This window comes from Erythrolamprus reginae, chromosome 1 (genome assembly GCF_031021105.1).
Source record: "Erythrolamprus reginae isolate rEryReg1 chromosome 1, rEryReg1.hap1, whole genome shotgun sequence".
Lineage (NCBI taxonomy): Eukaryota > Metazoa > Chordata > Lepidosauria > Squamata > Dipsadidae > Erythrolamprus > Erythrolamprus reginae.
Window position 1 is genome coordinate 366153988 of NC_091950.1, and position 26676 is coordinate 366180663.

Below are 26676 nucleotides of genomic sequence, written 5' to 3' on the forward strand. Positions count from 1 at the left end.
GATATATTTTACTATGAGTATCTCCTCTATAACCTTCATCATGTATTTTACTATGTGTATATATACCCACTAAAACCCTCGTTGTGTATTGGACTAACTAACTAACTAACTAACTAATCTTCAAAATGGTGACTATGCATGCGGTGCGATCTTCGAATTGCAGTAAAGACAGTAGACAACAGTTTTTTTCCTGAACACCATCACTGCTAAACAAATAATTCTTCAACACTGTCAAACTATTTACTAAGTCTGCACTACTATTTCTACTAGTTTTTTCCCCTCATCATTCCTATCACCCGTTTTCTCCCATTTATGACTGTATGACTAACTTGCTGCTCGTATTTTTAAGATTTTTATTAATCACTATTGTCATTGCTATGACAATCATTAAGTGTTGTACCTCATGATTCTTGACAAATGTATCTTTTTCTTTTATGTACATTGAAAGCATATGCACCAAAGACAAATTCCTTTGTGTCCAATCCCACTTGGCCAATAAAGAATTCTATTCTTAAAAAAAAAAGGATTCTAGAGAAAATCATGCAGATCTGTAGCTTGAAGGCACTAAAATTAATGGATGTGCCCCTGTACATGGATTGTTCTTGCAGGCAAAAATTATCTAAATTGGGACAATAGTTAACAAATGGGTTCCATTTAAAAATTAGAATGATGTTTGCATTAAATCTGTACTTTTGAATTGGGACTATGAAAAATATGATATATGAAGGATCTGGCTTGAAAGAACAGATTGAAAAATAATAAAATCTGAAGGCACCAGAAAATGTAGTAATTTTTCCATTTCTCAGAGTTGTTAATTTGAGTTTGGCTTCAAATGATACAGATAATAGAGAATATTGAGTAAATAGTATTTAGATTCTTTCAAAAGGATCATTTTATCAATATCTAATTGTCAACCAGAATGAGATTGACTAAAGCTGTGCTGTTGCACTGAGAAGCAATGGCATATCATTGAGAGACTTGAAGAATCAGATTGAGCTTAAGCTTGTCCTGGAGAAGATCTATGTGGCCATAAGAGTCAACAAAACATAATTAACCATTTAATGTTATAAAACTGAAACAGTAATAGAGCATCATAATAATCACAATATTAAATTTTGTTGAATGTTCATAATTCACTGAACCATTAACATGTTTTATAAAGACAACGTTTTAAAAGTACAAAAATACATGTTTTTCAAAACTGTACAAAAACCAGCTTGGTAGACCACAGAGCAGAGACCGCAGAGCAGAAACCACAAGTTTGAAAGAATCCAGAGAGCATAAAGGAATTCACTCTAATGTTTTATAATGGGTATTTTCATAATTCCTCAAGATCAGTCAAGTCTACCATTACTTTCAGAAAGAGTGTATCATCTTTGATGTAGCCATTTTTTGCATTTTCCAACATAGAGTGTGCAACAAACCGAGGACACCCAGAAGCCACATTCAATTCTCCTTCGGGCCTTTTGAAGCTGCTGCTGTTAGGATCAGCTTTGAAAGTTTCACATATATGTTTTTTCTTTCCACTTTGGTCTAAAAGCATAAGCGTAACCTTTTGCTTGAAAGGCCATGATAATAATGAATCAAATTCTCCTCTCATCACTACAAAATACAATGAAACATGAGTTCCCCGTCCTGAGCCATCTCCATTTAAATATGCTCTGGCAGATAATCTATATCCACAGTGGCTGGTATAAAAAGGTTGACTAAATAAGGAAGGGTTGTGTCCTTCCATAGCTTCTTTCTTCTTAATTTTATAGTCCATAATTTTCCAGATCAATTTTCCATTGTAACTTGCTCCTTCCAAAATCTTGAACCGTTCTTCATTTTTGTTAAGTTGTGTCCCATGCATTCTGAAGAGAGTATCTTGTTGAGTAGCCAAGTCTTTTAAAGCAACTAGAGGAGTAAGAGAGGTACATTTCAGGATTTGCTTTGTGTGGCTTTTTTAGGGTAAGAATGATGAGATTTAGAAATCAGCATTTGTATTGCTTCACTTAAATGTTCCAAATTAATATCTCATTGTTTGTATCAGTTATTCAGAATCCATCACACAACTTTCTGTATAAACAATATTTGCTCCTGCTATTTATTCATCCCCCCCCTCAGAAACATGGAAATTGAGAGGGGATAGAGTATCCTACATGGAAATTGAGTGGGGATATCCTACATGGAAATTGAGTGGGGATAGAGTGTCTTCTTTTATTAGCTGTATATCCTAAATCTCTACAGAAGCTCAAAGGGAATATTTAGCAATTTTTCCCATAACAAACCTGTTGATTTAGTTGTACTGATCCTAAACATGTGCATTTAAGTGAATTAGTACATAGTTAACTGATATTCCAATTATTCTAAAGAAGATGGCACAATCTATTTTGGCTATTTTGCTTTGATTTAAGAAATACAAAAGTGGATGCCTCATCTACAGACAGATCAATATTGCACAATCACAACAAAAACTGAAGGAATGCTTCTGGAACTGGGAATTGTCTCTGACAAAAGCAAAAGTTAGAGAACTAATATCTGCATGATCCTCTTCCCTGACCTCTATTTGGGGTTGCCAACCAGATCTATTAGAAAGTAAATCTAATAATACCTAGACGTTGATCATATGATTCAAGAAGAGCAACTTTCTGCTTTAGGTGATCAATGGTGTCCAGTAGTGTTCTCAGGTCCAGTTTACTTTGCTGCTGATTCATCTTTTGTGCTAGCTGTCTTACTTGTGTTTCCAGGAAGGTATATTTATCAATGTGAATGGCCAAAGTCTTCAGTTGCATTGTTGATGGAGGGTAAGAGAAGGAACACAATTTTAAAATAAAATTAAAATACAGCAACTAGCATTATTTAATATCATTATTAAACTTTCAATGAATCTATTAGGAACAACATTTATTCCTTTTGGAACCTTTCCAAATAATTTTTTTCAGCAGAAGAAAATTAGTCAACATTTTCCACAAGCTATGTTCAAAATGTTAACTACTTGAAAATAAAGTAGTTAAATAAATAATACCTCAGAAAGAGAGAATGTAATAGAAATCTTATTTGTGTTAATATTCTGCATAATACAATTCAAGATGGTGAAAGTGTAGTGTTGCATACCTGAACTCTTAAATATAGCTTAGTGGTCTATGAATGTAATATACAGTGAGGAAAAAAAGTAGTTAGTCAGATACCAATTGTGCAAGTTTCCCACTTAAAAAGATGAGAGAGGCCTGTAATTGACATCATAGGTAGATCTCAACCATGAGAGACAACATGAGAAAACACATCCAGAAAATCACATTGTCTGATTTTTAACAAATTTCTTTGCAAAAACAAGTATTTGGTCACCTACAAACAAGCAAGATTTCTGTCTCTCATAGACCTGTAACTAATCTTTAAGAGGTTCCTCTGTCCTCCACTCATTACCTGTAGTAATGGCACCTGTTTGAATTTGTTATCAGTATAAAAGACACCTGTCCAGAATCTCAAACTGTCACACTCAAAACTCCACTATGGTAAAGACCAAAGAGCTGTCGAAGGACACCAGAAACAAAATAGTAGCCCTGCACCATGCTGGTAAGACTGAATCTGCAATAGACAAGCAGCTTGGTGTGAAGAAATCAACTCTGGGAGCAATAACTAGAAAATGGAAGACATACAAGACCACTGATAATCTCCCTTGATCTGGGGCTACATGCAAGATCTCATCCCGTGGGGTCAAAATGATCACAAGAACGGTGAGCAGACCCACATGGGGGAACCTAGTGAATAACCTGAAGAGAGCTGGGACCAACATAACAAAGGCTACCATCAGTAACACACTATGCTGCCAGGGACTCAAGATTTTGCAGTGCCAGACGTGTCCCCCTGCTTAAGCCATTACATGTCCTGGCCCGTCTGAAGTTTGCTAGAGAGCATTTGGATGATCCAGAAGAGTATTGGGAGAATGTCATATGGTCAGATGAAACCAAAGTAGAACTGTTTGGTAGAAACACAACTCGTTGTGTCTGGAGGAGGAAGAATGCAGAGTTGCATCCAAAGAACACTATTCCTACTGTGAAGCATGGGGGTGGCAACATCATGTTTTGGGGAGGTTTCTCTGCAAAGGGACCAGGACGACTGATCTGTGTACATGAAGGAATAAATGGGGCCATGTATTGTGAGATTTTGACCACCTTCCATCAGCAAGGGCACTGAAGATGAAATGTGGCTGGATCTTTTAGCATGACAATGATCCCAAATACACTGCCAGGGCAACGAAGGAGTGGCTTTGTAAGGAGCATTTTAAGGTCCCGGAGTGGCCTAGCCAGTCTCCAGATCTCAACCGTATAAAAAACTTTTGGAGGGAGTTGAAAGTCCGTGCTGCCCAGCAACAGCCCCAAAACATCACTGCTCTGGAGGAGATCTGCATGGAGGAATGGGCCAACATACCAGCAACAGTGTGTGCCAACCTTCTGAGGATTTACAGAAAATGTTTGACCTCTGTCATTGCCAACAAAGGATATACAGTATAACAAAGTATTGAGATGAACTTTTGTTATTGACCAAATACTTATTTTCCACCATATTTTGGGAATAAATTCATTAAAATCTGACAATGTGATTTTCTGGATGTATTTTCTCATGTTGTCTTTCATGGTTGAGGTCTACCTATGATGCCAATTACATGCCTCTCTCATCTTTTTAAGTGGGAAAACTTGCACAATTGGTGTCTAACTAAATACTCCCCTCTGTACATGGGTTGAGTGGGTAGAAGTATTAAATTTTAACTGCTCTAACTGTTGTGCCCTGTACAATAGCACTGTGACATGGTAACAAGATTTCTTTCATACAACTCATTGGAGGCTTAAGAAAATTGAGCCTCCAGCCTTTCCCTTCCTCCTTATTTTTTGCTGCAGCAGTTCCTTGGGGATGCAGGCAGTTGTTTAACTTGTATTTGGTTTGTTTTTGAAATTGTGACATTCTTTAGAGGAATGAGATACATAAATACTATTTTTATTTATGACTTCAGACTTATATCAAGGACCATCTCAGTTAATGCGATATGACTAGAACACACAGGTCTGGTTTTTTTTAAAAAAAACACATTTTTAAAAAAAATGGTACTTTAATAAAACATTACTAACATTAAAAACTATTCAATGTTTTCAGAATGTAAATATATAATAAAACAAAATAAATTTTTAAAAACTCATGCATCAACTATAGCAAAACTAAAATCATATAGATTTTCATTGATTTTCTACTGAGGTAAGGAAGGTACTAGGAAAGGAGAAATATTTTACCTGAGTGCTTGACAATAGGTTGCTATTTTTGCAAAATAGCAGAGATAAATCTCTGAATTCTCTCTCACAATTTTTAATCATATCTGACAGTTGTAAGATTTTTCTCTCTTTATACTGAAGGGTCTTATAAAGGTCAGAAATCTGAAAAATGAGAGATTAAAATTATTAGTGTAAGCAATTAAAAACAGTTTTCTCACATACATATGGCTACAGAGAGAGAGAGAGAGAGAGAGGGAGAGTAAAGAGGGAGAATAAGTTTACCTACAGTAAACTTATGCTTATCTTGGTTAGGAACTATATTCAAACATTTGCGTCAGCAGTCACACATACAAACACAAAATAAATATCACTTAGATCTGTTCCAACTACAAGGAATCTTCAACTTAAGAGTGTTTGTTTAGCAAGTATTCAAAGTTCTGATGGACCTCACAAAAGGTACTTATCATATCATGACCTGCTTTATGACTTTCATGACTTAACAATTACAGTTGTAAGTGGAAGACTATTTGTAATTCACCTCATTCTAGAAAAATTCACCTGGGAGTATTGTAACATCCCCATGTTCTACTTTTGACTCAAATGTGCCCTCCATTCTTACATTTTCCTGAACAGAATTATCACCATCTTGTCAAACTTAAACCACACCTTCCAGTTTTATAAATCTATAATAGTTTCTTTTATTGCTAACTGCCTAGCAATGTTTCTGGAACAAAATGCCTGGAAAAAAGGACTGCATTTGGACCTTGACTCAGAAGATACTCAGACTGTTCATAGAATCTGCTGACTACTTTAATTTCCAGTCACACCTTGGAAAACTATATTGTCCAAAATATTTGTTTTTAATTTTAAAAAATGGTTTTTTGATGTTTGCTACAAGCACAATACTTTTCAATCAACAAAAAAACCTGAAAATATACTGCTCAAAAAAAATAAAGGGAACATTCAAATAAAACATCCTAGATCTGAACGAATGAAATATTCCCACTGAATATTTTGCTCTGTATAAAGTTGAATGTGTACAACAACATGTGAAATTGATTGTCAATCAGTGTTGCTTCCTAAGTGGACAGTTTGATTTCACAGAAGTTTAATTTACTTGGAGTTATATTTTGTTGTTTAAGTGTTCCCTTTATTTTTTTGAGCAGTGTAGTTAATATAGATCTGAAGAATAAAGGGAATTCAGAAGTAAAGATCCCATGAATGTCCCATCTGCCAAATTGTCATAGTTTCTGCATTGTAAGAGGAATTGAATGAATATGTATGGTTATGGCACTACATGTTTCAAAATCATTGCTAAAAATCAGTCATATAATTGCACCTTTTGACATGTCGGGAGAAACTCAAACCCTGATGGTACTTTAAAAATATATTTAAAAATTCATCTACTAGAACACATTAGACTCTACTTCATCTTCCCAATAGTATTTATGTCCATGTTTTGTCCAAGGGAGAACCTTGAAAATTCTGGTTTCAAAAGAATTGCTGCAATGATATGATGTCAATGTCAATTTATGTTACATGCTTCTGAGGTAACATGACACAATCAGCCTACATACATTCAATAGTTTAGGTCTAATTAGCAGCAAAATGAAAAACAGCTAAAAATGTCCCAAGTAATATAAAGAAAGTTAAATGCTACACACTAACGCAAATTTAATCATCAATGATGGTACTCCATGAGATGTGAAATAACTTTTCAAACCTAATGTATATCTATTCCCAAAACAGCTTTCATTTTTAAAAACAACTTTTGGGAATTTATAAAAATGTGCACGTTACCTGATCTTCCAGCTTTGAGTTCTTATCTGCAATGTGTAGCATATGTTCTCTCAAAAAGATATCCTCGTGTTCTAAAAGCTTGCTTCTTTTAATCTACAAAAAATAGATGCATAAGTTATATCAACTTACTAGTATAGTATATTAGTACGTTCTCTTAGCATGGTTTTAAAGTAATGAAGCCATTGGGAAAATCTTCACTACAGTGGTACCTCTAGATACGAGCTGCTCCACATGCGAGTATTGCAAGTTACAAGCAGCGACGCGAGCGAAATTTCTGTTCGACACCTGAGCTCAAATTCGGGATACGAACCGAGCTTCAGGATGCTACCGCTAGTTGGCGCATTGCCTCTCTTACCCAGAATCCCCTTGCTTCCGGTTATCTCGGCCATTCACACGTGTTAGCCCACAAAACAAAGTTTTATACCATTTAACTATGGAATTGTTGTTTTGTTTACATTTATGATAGTTTAAGAAAGTGTTGTTTACGTAGCCTACAGTACACAGCTGCACTCGTCTGTCGCCAAGGTAAGGTTACTGTACCGTGTTTTATACATTTTCTTATTGTATTTTGTACTTTTCTCTTTTCATTATTTACTTTATTGTTTATTTATATGTGTTGCATGTACATTTATTAATTAAAAACATGTCTTTTTTCATAATTTAGGCTAACTTTGGGACTTTTTTGAGGTCTGGAACCAATTAGAATTATTTACATTAATTCATATGGGGAAAATTCGTTCGAGATACGAGTTGATCTACTTACGAGCTTGGGTCTGGAACGAATTAAACTCGTATGTCGAGGTACCACTGTACTGCTCAACCTTCAAAGAGGACTGAAAAATCATTCAGTGACTAACTGGTTTCTTTTTGTGTTTTGGAAAATTTGCTTCTACTGTAGTACCAATTATGTCTGTCTTATTGTGCAATACCTTTTTAGGACAGCCACACATTTTATATGGACAATCAATTTCCATTTCAGGACAGGCCAAAACATGATCTTCTGCCTGTAAAAATCACAGATAAAGGTAGGCAATAATGAAATATTTTGATAGGAGAATGGAAGTTAATAAGCATAATTTTTACCAACATTCTATAGAAACTGATAAAAATTAGACAATTTCCTAGGAATAAGGATATTGTCTAATAATCATTTACAATTTCAAGAATAAATTAAATATTTTTATGGAAATATAAATTACTCTGCTAAGATTAAATACAGTTCTTTGCATGCCAAATAAAAACTAGCAAAAGTAGTCATGGTTTATTATTAAAATGTTGTATTATATTGTATTATATATTGTATTATATTTTAAAATTCTTTTAATGAGCCAAAAATAGTATTGTACCTCTTTCATCAGAATCATCTGCATGCAGCCATAGGGACAATTCCAGGGATAATCTGGGCAATCTACTTCCTCATGGGTCTGAAATTACATTGGAAGATGGTGATGATGACAGTTAACAAGCACAACAAAGATTTGTCAGTTAGTGAAAACAGGCAACATACAAATGATTGTAAATAAATTTTCGATTAGCACTGGTCATTTAAAGACCTAACAGAATCAATTACAGGCAGTCCACAAGGACAGTCCCTTAGGGGGATTATTGACATTATTGGAAGGGATACAGTTGAATAACTACTTTTTTTTAAAGTTCTATCTGTGGATATTGAACTTGCCTAATGGACAATATCAGAATGCAACAATGTCGAGTCTCTGTTCATGTCCCAGCTAATCAGCTATGTCTTCTTCCTAGATATTCCATTTTCTTCCCTCCCAAATAGTTAGCATGCAATGGTGAGTGAGTGTATGCAAATTCCCCCCACCCTACCCAAACACCTGCACAACCACAACACACCTCTAATTTGGTGGTGCATTTGGGCTATATAAACAATAAGCTGTCAAGAGAATTGATATCATAATTAAGGATAGACAATAGTCTCTTAAGGATAGACAATTTAAAACTGTTAATTTTTCATCATTATATTACTGTAATGGTCTGTGAAAATAAACTTGGAGAGAGGAATAATGAGACAAGAGCTATCGCAGCTCACTGAAGTAATGAATGTGTGGGAAGTGACTCAGAAGGGACCCTTAATGGTTTTCTGGAAAATAGCAAGGAATGGAAGAGTTTTCAGATTTGCCAAATTGTTATCAGCCCTTCATGACACCTCATAAAAGAAACTAAAACTCTGAATACTAATACTACTTTTAGCGTAAGGTTAGAGTAATAACCTGATCTTCTAGGCCAGCGGTCCCCAAACTACAGCCTGCGGGACGCATGCGGCCTGCTGAGGTTATTTATCCACCCCGCGGCAGCGCACAAAATTTTACATGGAGCCAGGCATTGGAGTTGGGGGTGGGAAGCGACGAAAGTGCTGAGGCCAGAGAAGGTTTTTCTTACTTTGAATGTCAGCCCGCTGGGGGGGGGGCAGGGAGGCCACAACCGAGAGGCTCGGCACCCGCCCGGGTCACTGCGGCTCCCTTTTCTTCTCCCACTGCCTATGTCTACCACCGGGTTGCTGCGGGTTCCTCGGGCGGGAGCTGCCACTTCCCTCTGGGCAGCCCAGCCAGGCGGCTGTAGAAAGTGCAGAGATTATTGCACTTTTTATGGCCGCCTGGCTGGGCTGCCTGGAGGGAAGTGGCAGCTACCGCCTGAGGAACCCGTGGCAACGGCCACCGGCTTGGCAGGAAGTGCCAGCGGTAGACATAGGTGATGGGAGAAGGAAAGGGAGCTGTGGCTGCCCCGCCCGCCGCAGATGTGCCAGTGTCGAGCCTCCCCCCCCAGGCGGACTGGAAGGAGAATGGGGAGTGTGCACACATGCACACGCATCATTCAAAATAAAAAAAAAACCTTTGCCGACCTCCGCAGAAAAGAAAGGAAGAGAGAAAGAGAGAACGAGAGAGAGTGTGTGTGAGAGAGCAATAGACAGAGAGGGAGATAGAAAGCAAGAGAGAGGGAGAGAGAAAGTGAGAAAAAGAGAGAGAGCAAGAAAGGGGGGAGAGGGAAAGAGAGAGAGAGAAATAGAGATAGCAAGAGAGAGAGAACAAGAGAAAGAAAGCAAGAGAGAGAGAGAGAAAGAAAGAAAGAAAGAAAGAGAGCGTGAGAGGGAAAGAAAGAGAGAGAGAGAGAGAGAAAAGGAGAAGAAGGAAGAGAGAAAGAGAAAGAAAAAACTCGGCAAGGATTTGGGGACTTGCTCCACTTTGCCTCCTCCTCTTCCCCCAGGGCGGCGTTAAGAAAACCACAGGTTTTTTTTTAATAGTCCGCCCTCCAACAGTCTGGGGGACAGTGAACTGGCCCCATGTGTAAAACGTTTGGGGACCCCTGTTCTAGGCCTTTACTTTCCAAAGAACTAGGGAGGGTCCATTGTAGTTACTGGTTTTTCTTGTTTTTATTTTCCTCCATTTTCTGCTGAAGAAAATATTTGAAAATACTGTATGTTGAAACAAGTAGCAGTAAACTAATATAGAAAACTGGTATCTGTTTCTAGTTATTTTAGTTTTTTTAGAAATTACTTCATAAAAGTTTCAGAGTTTGTATTCCTCTTGCAGATTGGAAAAAAACAAGCATAAACTGCTGTAAATGACAATGATTTGATACTTAAGAAACAGCAATACAAAGGCATTTCAGGAAACCTCTGAGAATGTTACAGCAATACGAACTATTCCTTGCAGTCCTAATAAGGTCTAATACAGAAATGATAGCATCTCACAGTCGGTAGCTTTTTAGCAGTCAACGAATTTCAGTTAGTGTCCAAAATGCTTCTAATCTGCATTTTCAGAATCATGTGGTTTATAGATGATAGCATAATCCAATGTGTCTTAATTATTTTCAAGACTGTGGATAGTTTATAAATTATTGTCTCCCATATGATCTCTCTCCAATGTGGTAATCCTCTGGATATTTATAGCATTATAAAAATAAAATTCTTTTTATAACAATTTAAAACATTTAGTTGAATCTAACCTTTAAATTAAGTGATATCACAGACTGTTTACAGTACTGGCACTGTTCTTTTCGAAAGTTACATTGCTCCATAAGGTGTTCTTTTAAATCCTTCTGAACAATTTTTTCATGACAGCCTTCATTAGTACACTGCACAGTTTCAAACAAACATTGCTGCAGATGATCCTATAAATAGAAAAGTAGAATGATGCATTGTAGATTTTGCCCATATTAGACAGATTGCTATACTATGCAGAGAAAGCAGCCATATCTTCTAGGTTTCTGCTTACAAAATGTGACATAAATCCTTCTCCCTCCAAGCAAACATAAACCTCTTTTTCTTGTCTCATTATCCTGAGGATGATAACAGTTGTGTTTGTTTATCAAAGTCAAATAATACAAGCTTTTGAAGTTTTGACTAAAATAGCCCCAAAGTAAAACTATAATCACTTCCTAGTCTGCTACAAAAGCATTTTGCATAGCTGGACCACTTCTTTTTAATTATTTTTTGAAGAAGCTTTTTTTTTTTTCAGAATAGAACTGATGGTATTTAATGCTGTAGACTTCTCCATTTTATCAGTACCCTCATTAATAACCTTTTATATGTTGAGAAAACTAACTTAGCAACAGGTTAAGCAAGTTTACTCCCTATGCAGAAAATATATCATAAAACACTGTCATAAACTCAAAACAGACAGGTATTGCATGAATTTTGAAAGAACAATTTAGAATGTGAACAAAATTAGAATCAGGAAAAAATATTCAGAAAATAGAAAATGTTAACAAGAACAAGAACAACAAAGCACTAAGGCATAAAAAAAAATGCAAAGGAGACCATAACACACATAAAAAGGGTTTTTACGAGAATATCACTAATGCCATTAGTTCTATCCATAAAAATATCTGAATACATTTAGAAATAAGAAATGATTTAGGAAAATGATTATGGCGTGATTAGGGAGTGATTATGAACTGATTTTAGCTAAGCTACATATAAGTCTATATAATTGATGGGGGAGCAATAATCATACCTATACTGTCATATTTAGAAAGAGGCAGAGGAAGATATTCAGTCTTACAACCAATTTGATCTAAGTGATGTTTATCAACTTCCTTTTAAAAAAAAGCAAAGTATTCAAAAATTCTCACTGTATTATACATTTTAAAAAAGAATACAGGATCTTTTAAACTGTTCCACAGAACTCTAGGTTTCTGTGAGAACTTTAAGACATTAAATAAGAGATTAACCACAACAAAAAGTTCATTTGAATACAGCTGATTTTCTATCACTAAAGTTCTATCTCTTGATCTAGATTGTTTTTTTTTAACTTAACAGGTTTTGTATCCTGAAAAAGTTTGGAAATCCCTGTTCTAGTCTATGTATTTTAGAGTTCTTTTATCATTTCAAATCTATGTGAATAAGAATGGTAGACATTGTTTACTTCAACTTTTGCAAAAGAATTTTAAGCCAAATTCTGTTAAGCAAAACTGTATCATGGCAAAAACCCAAAAGGCGACAATAGAAATATGTGAAAATTCCTACATATGAAGAAACAAGAATACAAGGATCTTTAGTAGGACTGGTAATTTCAAAAATGTTCATACGCAACATTAAATTATAGCAATTTCCAAGATAGGAACAACAGCTTGACAACACAAAATTATTTAAAGGAAGGAAGGACAGGTTTCTCCTCGCCACTACATTTTCTTGATGTTTCCTCTATCTCAGCTTAACTTTTTTTTTCTAAGTTAGAGAGGACCTTAATCTAAGCAAAACTTTAGGTTGCAGCCACACATATTTGAGGCAGGAGTCTATGGGGAAAGATACATTTCTACATGCTAATGTCCAATTTTTTAAAAAAAATTGGGGTAGGGAAATGATGAGCCTGGGCATCTAATTATACCTTCCCTTCTACCTACAGAGTCAAAGGGGTTCCTGCATTCTGAAACTACTGTAGAAACCATGTTTTCCCAAATCAGATCTCTATTCTGTTCTATTTAGCATGCATGTCTTCTTGCTCTAACAGTGCGTAAAAACTAGGTGGGACATTGAAGTAGAGGCCTATTCTTGACCATTATCTTACTGCATTTTTTATATGCAGTTTGTCATCCAGGATCAGTGGGGAGTGTAGCTGCTCACTGATAGAACAAAAGAAATGCAAAACAAAGGCACACTTAATAAATGGTATTAGGTTCCTGATTATCCCAATGGACAAACATCTAGCTCAATAGAATAGAATGATGTAGATTAAACTTCCATTTCAGCATTAGCTAGATGGAAAGGGAGAGTAACACAGAACAGATTTCTGAAAAAATCTAGTCTTTGCATATTCCTGAACAATATTTAGAAGAACTTGCTTAGACTATCAAATTAAACTTCTTTGTGCATCTTGAGAATGAGTTAAAAAATTCCAATGGATAGAGAAAGAATTGAAATTTTCTTGAAAAGTTGAAGAAAGATCAGTTTTCAGTTTCTAGAAGCATTTATTCTCAACTTGCTTGACATTATAATAGAGGAATACAAACCTGGTATCGTCCTAAACATAATTTTGCAGTGCAGGCTGGTAAATTTTTACAAAATACTTGCAAATTGAGTACTTCTCTTTTGCAGCAATTATCTTTGAAAACCTTAAATTTAAAACAAAAAGTATGATTATGACATAGCAAAAAAATTGTAATTTATGACAATCCTTTGCCTGTAAGATACAGCCTGGCAGCCTTACTAAAATTATTACATTTAATATATTATTTATGTGCATTTTATATAGATGATACTCTCTGATAACTGCAAAATTATGTGAGGTATGAAAGAATTGGAAAAGAACTACATTATTACAATAAGATTTCCCATACCCAGAAATAATATTAATTATAAGTCTTAGTAATAACTTTATATCATGTTTGAAAATACTATTTAGCAAGGATTATTTACTAATTTTTATATTTGTTTTTAATTTGGGTTTAAATTTCCCTTGCTTTGACTATAATTTCCATTTAATAGTACATTAAAAAAGTCAATAAACAGATTGCCCAAAGTAGCATGATACTGATTATATGAATATGAATATAAGAATAAAGTCATATAAACATTTTTCTTACCTCTTGAAGTTTTATTGTTTCATTATCTATAGGACATGTAGATACTGTATTTAAATCTCTAGAAGGACAGAAACAATTTTTGTTTGTTATAGACTTGAAACGTTTGTATTTATATTTTGTATTTATTATTTTTAATTCTGTTGGTGCATCAAAATACTAAAATTTATAATATTTGTTTTGCATTGCTAGTTTGCAATATATATTTCATGAGAATAGCTCTATCTATATCTACAGTATATCTATATCCATAGATCTTTACAAAATGAGAGGTTTCTCTAGTTTCCAAATGCTTCTTTGGGAAGTTCAAAGATACAGATAAACAGATGCTGGAAAGAAATGATGCAGGTGAGGGCAGTATTTTCAGACATGATTTTACACAGCTTTGCGTTCACACGTTTATTATTAACATCCTAATTAGCTCATGTCACTTTGAAATAACAGCTATCACGTATATGCCCATTTCATTCATAAGATATAATCAGAAGCTTCAGAATACTGTATTTCGGAAAAAGAAAACAGCAATCTTTTAATGAAAACCTAGTAAATCAAAATGAGGCTTAATAATCAGAATGGAGGTTTTTTTTTTTAAAAGATATGACACCAAGCCACACTTGATTAAATCATTGTAATATGTTTTTGTGCTCTTAAAGTCACGTACGAGCTCAAGTGCTGAAAAAAACCCAAAACTTCATGGGAAAATACAGCTATTTAAGATCTTATGTTCAGAATATATGGGGCCGTTTCTCACAAGGGACTTTACCTTGTGCTTTTCACAGTATTACCCAGCCAAGATATAAAATCTGCTCACATTTTATTTATTTTGGTACAGTGCTAGCTGTAAGTTACTGGGGAAAATTACTATGAATAGTAACCAGATAGCATTAAATATATCTGAAATTCATTTATTTTAGGGAACACTTACATACGTAAGACTGCTGGAATTCTACAGCACCCCCGAAGAGCAAAATTAAATAAAAATCCTTTTATGGGTGACCCTTACACATTCTATAAATTCACAAACTCTATAATTGTTATGTAGGAAAGAGTGACAGCATTGAGTTGCACAAATATAGTAAGAAAAAGAAGCCATTCATACCTCAACGAAACAATGCAATTCTGGCAAAATCTATGTCCACATCCTGTCTGGTGCGGATTATGGAGGACTAGGTGACAGCGTGTACATTTGTATCGTTCCTCTAAGATTTCCACAAACTGATAGTTGACATCAGGGTCAAATTCTAAAGAAACTGCATTTGAGGAGTTCTGTCGGACATACAGATTTGTATGTAACTGGCCTGCAAGATCCTCAGAGGCCATGGGCTTTAACTATGAATAAAATCATGAAGAGAAATGTAATAGTTGAGTATAAACATTACTTCTCCGTCCCTTTTTGTCTTGGTACTAATAAGTTTATACAGAGTTTTACCTTAATTTGGTAAGGAAATTAAAACGTTACAAAATGCCAGAAATTTGTCTACAGATCAAAACACTGAGTGTAAACAGTTGCAATGCCAGGCAATAGTAGAATAGAAGACAAACAACAGGAAGATTACAAAGTATCAAGATCTGAAAATGGAAATTTGCGTATTATGGCATAAATTAGCCTTGGTGGTTTTGGCACACTGTATGCCACACCAAAAACTTACTATATATCATCATGTTCATTCTCCTCCTCATTATCATCATGTTACAACCCACTTTCTGAGAACCTCCAAATTTAAGTCCCATACCATAAGAAAATTGTTTCTATTAATGTCCCTTTTATTTTGATAACTAAATTACATCATTCTGAGCAGGGAGAAAGGTTGACAGGAATTCTCAGTGCAGCTCAGTGATTAGGACCTTATTATCTTTAGTGCTGGCCTAAGGCTGTTTCATCCATAGCAATATTTTTTAAACTTGGCAACTTTAAAATGTGTGGATTGGCGACTCCTAGAATTTGACTTTTATTTTTATTTATTTTTATTTTGCTTGTCTTTTTTTATTTGTACTATTTTGTATTTGTGTTTTTTAACATTGGAAAATTAATAAAGACTATTTTTTTTAAAAAAAAATGCAAGAATCTTAACCTTTGTTTAAATTCTTTGCAGCGAAGGACATGTTGATGGAGATGCTCCTGTCACAACTGAGGAAGGAGCCAATCGAAGATCAAAGCAGCAGTTACTACATGCCCCCGTTGGGAGAAGTCTCAATGTGGTTCTCAGAGAAAGCACGGGCCCAGCTTCCTCCTCTACCAAACATGGGCGACCCTTGACATATGACCACAATTGACCCCAAAGTTGTTAAGTGAGGCATTTGTGAGTGAGCTTTGCCCCAGTTATGACTTTTCTCGCCGTTATGACTTTTTTTGCAGCCAGCATCTTGTACACATATTTTAAAGATTACCATAGATAATTTTTTACAATAAATTGTTAATGTTTCCCATCTCTCTTTTGGTATTTCCTTCCACTCCCTTCCCTAGCAATAGTTAAATGTATCTTCTTTAAATTTCCAAGGATGATGCGCTTCAGGCATATAAGTGGCATAATTTAAATGGACCATCTACAAAAATGTAGGACATAATAAATGCATTTCTCTTCATTATTTTCACTGCAAGAGAGCAGTAGAAATTTAAACACGAACAAAATGATAGTTATATACAATCTGAAGATGAAAATACTGCGATTTTATTTATTTATTTATTTATTTATTTATTTATTTATTTATTTATTTATTTATTTATTTATTTATTTATTTATTTATTTATTTATTTATTTATTTATTTATTTATTTATTTATTTATTTATTTATTTATTTATTTATTTATTTATTTATTTATTTATTTATTTATTTATTTATTTATTTATTTATTTATTTATTTATTTATTTATTTATTTATTTATTTATTTAGATTTGTATGCCGCCCCTCTCCAAAGACTTGGGGCGGCTCACAACAAGATAGAACAAATCATAAATAATCCAAATAACTTTAAAATATTTAAAGATTTAAAAGAACCCCATATACTAACAGACACACACACAAGCATACCATGTATAAAATTGAACATGCCCGGGGGAGGTGTTTCAATTCCCCCATGCCTGACGGCAGAGGTGGGTTTTAAGGAGTTTACGGAAGGCAGGAAGAGTAGGGGCAGTTCTAATCTCCGGGGGGAATTGGTTCCAGAGAGCCGGTGCCGCCACAGAGAAGGCTCTTCCCCTGGGGCCCGCCAACCAACATTGTTTAGTTGACGGGACCCGGAGAAGGCCCACTCTGTGGGACCTAATCGGTCGCTGGGATTTGTGCGGTAGGAGGCGGTCTCGGAGATATTCTGGTCCAGTGCCATGAAGGGCTTTAAAGGTCATAAGCAACACTTTGAATTGTGACCGAAAATTGATCGGCAGCCAATGCAGACTGCGGAGTGCTGGTGAAACATGGGCATACCTAGGTAAGCCCATGACTGCTCTCGCAGCTGCATTCTGCACGATCTGAAGTTTCCGAACACTTTTCAGAGGTAGCCCCATGTAGAGAGCATTACAGTAGTCGAACCTTGAAGTGATGAGGGCATGAGTGACTGTGAGCAATGAGTCCCGGTCCAGATAGGGCCGCAACTGGTGCACCAGGCGAACCTGGGCAAACGCCCCCCTCGCCACAGCTGAAAGATGGTTCTCTAATGTGAGCTGTGGATCAAGGAGGACGCCCAAGTTGCGGACCCTCTCTGAGGGGGTCAATAATTCCCCCCCCCAGGGTAATGGACGGACAGATGGGATTGTCCTTGGGAGGCAAAACCCACAGCCACTCCATCTTATCCGGGTTGAGTTTGAGTCTGTTGGCACCCATCCAGGCCCCAACAGCCTCCAGGCACCGGCACATCACTTCCACCGCTTCGTTGACTGGACATGGGGTGGAGATGTAAAGCTGGATATCATCCGCATATTGATGATACCTCACCCCATGTCCTTGGATGATCTCACCCAGCAGTTTCATGTAGATATTAAATAGCAGGGGGGAGAGGACCGACCCCTGAGGCACTGATTTAATGAGATTGTTAAGTTTGGTCACATGACAGGAAACTAATCTTAACCTAATCTTAACCTAACATTGGAATTGATAAATGGAGCTAATTAATTGGACACAGGTTTAGATTCTGACCTTATCCATTTAATCAGCTCCAGTTACCCATTATTGGCTAAGGAATTCTGGGAGTTCTAATCCATACATTTCAAAGTTGCTGGACTCTCCCAATCTGGAAGCTCAAAGTTATTTACACTAATTTTGATTACATCATCAGTGGGAGCAGTTTTTTTAATTACACAAAAATCATCCTAATAGATATAACACACATATAAATTCTTATTTTGATTCGATACAGTATAACAAGAAACCACATGGTCTGAATTAATGTATCATTCCATTTTTTAAATTGTTGCAATTAAAATCGAAAAAGGTTTTAATTGCAAAATTAAGATAAAACTTTTTACAGTACGATTCAAATACAAGAGTTAGTGTAAGGAGGAAATTAAGCTTAGAACCACACAGAACTGTTGTAATTTTAAAAACATAATGCATATTTCCATCAGCTTGCATTTGTCAGAAACTAAATTTAAGTTTGTGAGACAGGAAGCAATTTTTCTACATTTGTGTTTCCTGCCTCTAACCATTATAGTTCGTGATGTTTAACATTCCAAAGAATATATACTGTATTTCTTTTGTTTTTAAATTCTTATTTTGTACCTTATTAATATGTTCCATGTTATTATTAACTGCACCACCATTCACGTATGGTTCACATCAGGTCAATTAAAGCATTTCTTCCCCAGGTTCAGAAATTTTCCCACAGTATTCAGATTATTCTGGTTGCAAACCCATTTCTATGAGATATGGTCAGTGTTTCGCAACCTTGGCAAATTTAAGACGGATGGATTAAGTCCCAGAAGCCAGGCATAGCTAGTTGGGGCACTCTAGGAATTGAAGTCCACTAATCTTAAACTTGCCAAGCGTCAAGAAACAATTATCTATGCCAAATGGTATTGTACTACAGCAGGTCTTCAACCTGGGGGTTGGGACCCATTTGGGAGATTGAACGGCCATTTCACAAGGGTCGCCTAAGAACATGGGAAAATGCAAATTTCCCAAGGTGTTAGGAACTAAAGCTTCTATTCTGGCGCCTTGGAACATATTTTCACAATCCGACCAAGCATTTACAGTGAGGGGGGGGGGTCCCTCTGACCTTCCTGCCAATCAGCTTAAAGCTCTGTTGGGAGAATTGGTGCTAGACTTATGGTTGAGGTCATCACAACATGAGCAAATGTATTAAGGGGTCGTGGCATTAGAAAGGTGTTATTGAGAACCACTGAATAACTACAGATATTTAACAAATGCTGAAAATTACAACGGCAATGAAAAAAGTGGCTGGTTCACACGCCTATGATAATTGTAGAAACTGCATAGTCATGTGTCTAAAATTCGGGCACTTAATGTGATGGTTAGAAGTGTCCTGGGGCCATGTGATTGCCAGCTGCAACCTTCCCAGCCAGTTTCTGACAAGACAATATGGGAAGCTGCAGGGGTGAAATGCTCCCAGTTTGCTGGTGCCTGTCGTAGGAGAGTAGTCACGAAGGGAGTGCAAGGTCCACTCACCTGCCTGGATGCTGCCACTTGGGTTCTTTTACCCTCTGCGCAAAGCCTTCTGTGCATGTACAGAAGGTAAAATAACCCAAGTGACAGCATCCGGGTGGATGGGTGGAGCCTCACACTCTCTTCGTGACTGGCTCTCTCCAACCGAAAGGCTTGAGCGAACCAGGAGCATTTCACCCCTGGGACGCTGGATATGCTTAATTCCTGATTCACTTAATAACTGCAGTGATTGCATCATGTTGGAAAAGTTTGTAAGATTAGGTGTAACTCACCAATCATGTTAGTAATGGAAATTCTAGTTCCAAATGTGATCCTAAGTCAAGGAGCCATGGTGGCAAAATGATTAGAATACGGTACTGCAGGCTAACTCTGCCCACTGCCAAAAGTTCAATCATGACCAGCTCAACGTTGACTTAGCCTTCCATCCTTCTGAGGTCAGTAACCCTTCTGAAGACCCAGATTGTTGGGGGCAATATCCTGACTGTAAATCGTTCAGAGAGGTCTTTAAAGCATTATGAAATGGTATACAAGTCTAAGTTATTTCTAAAGACCACTTGTAATCAAAAGATGGAAGTGTGTGTAATAAAAGGCAGAATAAATAGAAAACTGTTCTCAGCTACTCAATACTATTGCCTGACCTCTCTTAAATAAATTATTCCACTCAATTCTTTCACATTAGTCAGAGTGACAAACTACACTTAGTAGTAGTCATAGATGGAGGAGTGGATCCCATTTCCCACAGGGCTGGCCTATGAAAAGGGTCTGGACTCACACACACACTCAGCTTCTTACAAAAATCATACCGGTAGCTATCTTCAGTTCATCAAAAGGAAAACCTATCTGCTCTGGATTTTAAGGCAGAAAAGCAAAGGCGGGGGGGGGGGGGATTTCAAAGGCTCTGGACAAAAAGAGAAAAGCTGTTATGTTTGCTGTCTGAAGCGAGCGCCAAGGCAACCCTGCGGGAAGCGATCCCCTCCTCCATGCAAAACTTCTTTGCAGAACCATCAGGGAAGGGGAGCCTGGCCTTCCTTGCCCAACTCCAGGGTGCGTAGTTTTATCTTAGCCACCTGGAGACAATGCAGAGAGTGGATTCTGCCACCGTGAGGCAGGAAGGCCGGTGAGAGTTGTACAGTATGTATATGAAGAGAAAGATTCCACACACCCTGCTCGCCACCGCTTCCTACCAGTGGCCTCCAGAGCTGCCACCATTAAAACCACCAATGCAGGCAACGAAATGGGAGCAGGCGGCGTGACAGGTGGAGGTGGCAGTGATCAGCTAATCTGGGGTCATGGGGTGGGAACTGAAGAAAACCCCTCTAGCATTAGATGCACAGTGGCGATGATGGTCTTTTACCGTTATTCCCCCCTATCTTAGAAACGGCATAGGGGGCTTGGTAAGGGGACCAGGGCTCTTCCACCCATCCTCCTGGCAGTCCAGCTCAGGAAGTGAGTGAAAGGGAAGCGGCAAGTAGGTCACCGAGAGGGACTGATTTGGCTGCAGGGGTCCTGAGGTGTATGTCCAGGGCATGTGGGGCAGCTTCATCATCTGCCTTTCCTCACCTTGTGGCAGCAGCACTGGCACCGCATGGCCTCCTACCCTGTTGCAGCCTTGAGCAGTCAGACAGTGGGATGGAGTAGGCGGAGTCTAACCTAGGGCTTATTTTCGGGGTAGAATATATATTAGGTGTATAATAGGTCTTATTTTCAGAATAGGTCTTATTTTCGGGGGGAAACAATATATTGATGTGGCATATCACTATTTAGTTCAGTATGTATGTTAACACTGGCCATGCCTCAATTGAAAACATCTTTTAAGATAAAATATACAGTATTTTGTGAAGCATTTTCCTTAAACCTAGGAACCACCTTGGTGGGAAGGTAACGTGAGCCTTCGGCATTTAGTCATGCTGGGCACATGACCATAGAATCGTCATTAGACAGCGCTGGCTCTTTGGCTTAGGAACGGGGATGAGCACCACCCTCTAGAGTTGGGAATGACTAGCACAGTGATTTTCAACCTTTTTTGAGCCGCGGCATTTTTTACATTTACGAAACCCTGGGGCACATTGAGTGGGGTGGGGATGGGGTTAAAAAAAGTTTGGACAAAAAAATTCTCTCTCTTCCTCCCTTTCGCTCTATTTCTCTCTCCCTCTTTCTCTCCCTTCCTTCCTCTTTCTTTCTCTCTCTCTCCATCCCTCTTTCTTTCTCTTCCTTCCTTCCTCTTTTTTGCTCTCTTTCTCTCTCCCTCCCTACCTCCCTCTATGTCTTTCTCTCTCTCTCCTTCCCTTCCTCCCTCTCTTTCTCTCTCTCTTGCTTTCTTTCTCTTGTTCTCTTTCTCTCCCTCTTGCTTTCTTTCTCTCTCTCTTGTTCTCTTTCTCTCTCTCTCTTTCTCTCTCTTGCTTTCCTTCTCTCTCTCTCTTGCTTTCTTTCTCTTTCTTTCTCTCTCTCTTGCTTTCTTTCTCTCTCTGAGCTTCGCGGCACACCTGACCATGTCCCACGGCACACTAGTGTGCCGCGGCACACTAGTTGAAAAACACTGGACTAGCATATGTGTATGAGGGGAACCTTTATCTTTTAATAATAAATTGATATTGAAGTCCCTGATTATTTTCAAATAACACAGAAAAATATAACTTCAGTAATTCAAAACTCCCTGAAATAGATCTAAAACATTTTGTTGCATTTTTATTATTTTGAAAGTATGTAAAGACTTTCTCAGTTCTTGAAAAAAGCACCTAATTATAGTAAGATGGTATTTACTAAAACTTTCAGAGCAGTTTAAATAATAACAGCATTAGTTATATGTCATTATGTTTTTTAATACAGTGATCCCCCGAGTTTCGCGATCCCGATCATTGCGAATCGCTATGTCGCGATTTTTCCACCCGATGACGTCACTCCCTTCCTTTCTCATCTTTCTTTCTCTCTCTCTTTCTCTATCTTGCTTCTTCCTCTCTCACACTCTCTTCCTCCCTCTCTCATCTCTTTCTTTCCTTCTCTCTCTTTCTCTATCTCTCCCCCTCTTGCTCTCGAGCGGCAAGCAAGCAGCCGGGTAGGCGGGCGAACGGGCAAGCGGCAAGCGAGCAGCCGGGCGGGCGGGCGAACGGGCAAGCGGCAAGCGAGCGGCCAGGCGAGCGGGTGACGGGCAAGCAGCAAGCGATCTTGGGGTTTCCCCTTTGCCTGGGCGGCGGGAAGACCCAGGGAAGGTTCCTTCGGCCGCCCAACAGCTGATCTGCTCCGTAGCGCGGCAGCAGCGAGGAGCCGAAGATGGGGTTTCCCCGTTGCCCGGGCAACGGGGAAACCCCATCTTCGGCTCCTCGCTGCTGCCGCGCTGTGGAGCAGATCAGCTGTTGGGCGGCCGAAGGGTCTTCCCCGCCGCCCACACGCAAACTCCACCATCTGCGCATGTGCGGCCATGGAAAAAGGGGCGCGCATGCGCAGATGGTGTTTTTACTTCCGTACCACTACATCCCGAAATATCGATTATCGCGAGGGGTCTTGGAACGGAACCCTCGCGATAATCGGGGGATCACTGTATATGTAATTTCAGATTTTGTTTCTGAATTTTTATTTCTTTTTGTGGAATATAAATTCTCAGTAAAAAGCATCATTGAATTACCCTTCTTTGCTAACAAGGAAACAAACAGCATTAAAACTTAATTTCCAATTGTGTGCATATTTATTAAGAAGACAATCTAAAAATATTCAAAGAATCATTAAACTGTATTCAGAATTATAGCATGCTTTATGCTAACAGTTGATAATAATAATACATAAACACAAATAAGTAAGTAAGTAAATAAGTAAATAAGTAAACAAATAAACAAACAAATAAATAAATAAAGTGCTATAAAGATAGGACTACCACATTGTACGAAGCATGCCTATCAATTTGAATAGTAGATTAAAAGATGAAAGTTGGAATATATTTCGTCCAAATTGCTGAATGTGAAAATAGTTTTTCATACCTCTCATTCCACAAGTGGGACATAATTTTCATTTCATACCAGAAGACAGTATGAAGGAATAGTTCATACTATAGGATAATGCAACATTCTCAGAGACCCTTCTCATCCTGCTTACAATCTTTTTGGACTGCTACCTTCTGGCAGAAGATTCAGAACAATTAAAACTCGAACCACATGTTTTCTGAACAGTTTTTATCGCAGAGCTATAATTGCACTTAACAATGTACTAGGGATCACCATCAGTGAACTGCTGGACAATATTACTTGGTCTGTTGTGTGGATGTTGGATGGTTCAGGTGGGAAATTGTGGCGGGTTCAGCACGTTCTTTCGGATTGTTATATCTTCGGGACCGCCTCCTGCCGCACGAATCCCAGCGACCGGTTAGGTCCCACAGAGTCGGCCTTCTCCGGGTCCCGTCGACCAAACAATGCCGTCTGGCGGGACCCAGGGGAAGAGCCTTCTCTGTGGGGGCCCCGACCCTCTGGAACCAGCTCCCCCCTGAGATTAGGATTGCCCCCACCCTCCCTGCCTTTCGTAAACTCCTTAAGACCCACCTCTGCCGTCAGGCATGGGGGAACTAAACATCTCCCCCTTGCCCATGTTGTTTTGCCATTGATTGATTGACTGTGTGTCTGTTTTTATATACATTGGGATTGTTTTATAAATTTATTAATTTTAAACTGTAATTAGATTGGTGGGCATTGGATTTGTTATTATGTACTGTTTTATTGTTGTTGTGAGCCGCCCCGAGTTTGCGGAGAGGGGCGGCATATAAATCCAATAAATCTAATCTAATCTAAATCTTTATGTATATTGAGATTGGTCTTTGGTGCCATACGAATTTTGTTGCATGGGTATAATGTGTATATACTGTACATACAATGACAATATAGTAAAGCAGTGACTTTTGGGGAAAATAAAATTGATTTAAATGACTATTTCTTGCTTAACAGAGCAGCTAGAAGGCACACCACTGTTTTGGAATTAGGAGTGCGCACCAATGCTCCTTTTCCCTTAATTATTCAGACAACTACAAAAATGTTTAATAACAGCATTAAAATCTGTTGTTTTGCTTTTGCAAAGAAAAAAAAGACTTTCCCACTTATACCTCTTGGAGTTTATTTTAATTGGTTATGCATCTCCAAAGTGATAGTATTCTTCTTTCATCATAATGAAACTTCTTGCAATTAATATTGATTTCTCATAGCAAAATTACTTGAATTACAGAGACAGTTAATAATGAATCCAAAATTTAATATTAAAATATTATTTTTAAATGTACAAAAATATATCATATACTAATGCACTACAGAAAATTGTATAAATAAACTGGGGTTATAACTTGTATAAATACCCACAGATGTAAACATACATAACTAACTTCCTCATGACTAATGTATTGTTATTCTCCATTCCCTTTTCCATACTATACTATATTCTATTTTACTTATAGTATCAAATCTATAATTTAAAAATCAACTACTATTTACCTAAAAGAGAGAAAAAAAGAAAGGTAGATTACTGAGGTCACTTTGGAACTATAACCTGATCTGCAATATTGCTGTCCAGTTTACCTAACATTATTTTCGCATGGATAACATAATTTTTTTACACTAATGCCACAGGTTTCATGCAAGCAAAGTCAATGTACTGCACTAACCATTGAGTAATCCTCTGAAGAGAGCCAGGTTGATGTAGTGATTAAGGAAGACATCAGAATAAAAACCTTACTTACTTACTGGATGGTTGCATGGATGGATGGATAGAAAGAAAGATAGATAGATAGAAAGATGGATAGATAGATAGATAGATAGATAGATAGATAGATAGAAGATAGATAGGATAGATAGATAGATAGAGATAAAGATAGACAGACAGATATCTGACTAGAAACCAGGGTGAGGTCCCACCTTAAGCACAAAACTAAGTAGGTAACCTCAGGCCAGTCACTCTTTCAACCCTAGAAACCAAGTACTGTACTGTAATGGGAAGTCACTAATTAAAATCTTCCACGCGCGTCCTTGTGAAGTCACTAGGCTCAAGAAAAAAACATCAAGCAAGAGAACGAGCCGCGAAGTTAACGGCTTGGAGAGCGTTAAAACCCGCTCCGGTCGCCTACCTGTGCCGCCTCCCGCATTCGCTTCCGCAGCGGCCGCAGAGCCTCCCGGCGGTACAAGCAGCGTGGGTAGTCCTCCGGCGGCCCGCCAGAAAGTTAAATCTGGGAAAGCGAGGCGAGGAAACTGAGCCTAAGGTCGGCGGAGGGAGAGAAGAGACCCAGTTTAAGCCAACTCGGCTGAGGGAAGCGAGTCTCCGGGCACTTGGGGATTTTCTTTTCCCCACCCGCTCGGTGAGAGGCGGGTCGGAAAGGGCGGGCTCGCGAAGATGCGCCTCCTCTCTCCCACCAAGCCTGGGAGCTTTTTGTGGTGATTAAAAAGGGGAAAAAAGACAGCAAGCAAGCGAAGCTTCGGTTCAGCCAACCGGCGGCATTGTTTCTCAGAAGTATCGACGTGGGGGAGTTACCTCAGCGACTCCCAAGGGAAGCGGCGCGCGAGGCGACCCACAACTGTGTAATACGCGCGACTCCGTTAGGTTAATCGGTCGGGATAGAGTAGCGGGTTTGCTTTAAGGCAGGGGTCTCCAACCTTGACAACTTTAAGTCTGGAGGACTTCAACTCCTAGAATTCTCCAACCTTGGCAACTTTAAGCTTGGAGGACTTCAACTCCCAGAATTCTCCAGCCAGCAAAGCTGAAGTCCTCCAGGCTTAAAAGTTGCCAAGGTTTAAGCAAACCTTGACTGCACGGGATGGCGTAGGCGTTTTGAGCTGGCCAAAGTTAAAATTTAAAGAGTATCGTAATGGTCTGCAGGCATCTGAAAGGGGGCAGAAGAATTGATGTTTTTTTTCCTCTGGAAGGAGAACAGGATCAAAGGACTTTAAATTTTGGCCTTAAGACAACTTAGAAAACTTCGTCGCCTCCGTACCATCTAAATGCAGTTCGTAAAACCAT

General features: G+C 38.1%; 1 protein-coding gene across 3 annotated transcripts; it reads right to left on the reverse strand.

Annotated features, from left to right (window-relative positions):
- Nucleotides 1-1045: 1045 nt before the first annotated feature.
- On the reverse strand, nucleotides 1046-26361 carry TRAF5 (TNF receptor associated factor 5). 3 transcript variants are annotated; one of them, XM_070734480.1, is made up of 11 exons: nucleotides 25790-26361; nucleotides 15184-15413; nucleotides 14088-14145; nucleotides 13515-13616; nucleotides 11010-11174; nucleotides 8390-8467; nucleotides 7973-8047; nucleotides 7044-7136; nucleotides 5265-5405; nucleotides 2594-2762; nucleotides 1046-1896 (listed from the first exon to the last, which is right to left on the reverse strand). In XM_070734480.1, exons 1-11 carry the CDS (start codon nucleotides 25805-25807, stop codon nucleotides 1319-1321), a joined length of 1707 nt encoding a protein of 568 aa, XP_070590581.1. In that variant the 5' UTR covers nucleotides 25808-26361; the 3' UTR covers nucleotides 1046-1318. The 3 variants fall into 3 exon arrangements, with proteins under 3 accessions (XP_070590581.1, XP_070590583.1, XP_070590582.1); XM_070734482.1 differs by having other exon boundaries at nucleotides 26191-26235; XM_070734481.1 differs by lacking the exon at nucleotides 25790-26361 and adding an exon at nucleotides 25581-25720.
- Nucleotides 26362-26676: the final 315 nt, after the last annotated feature.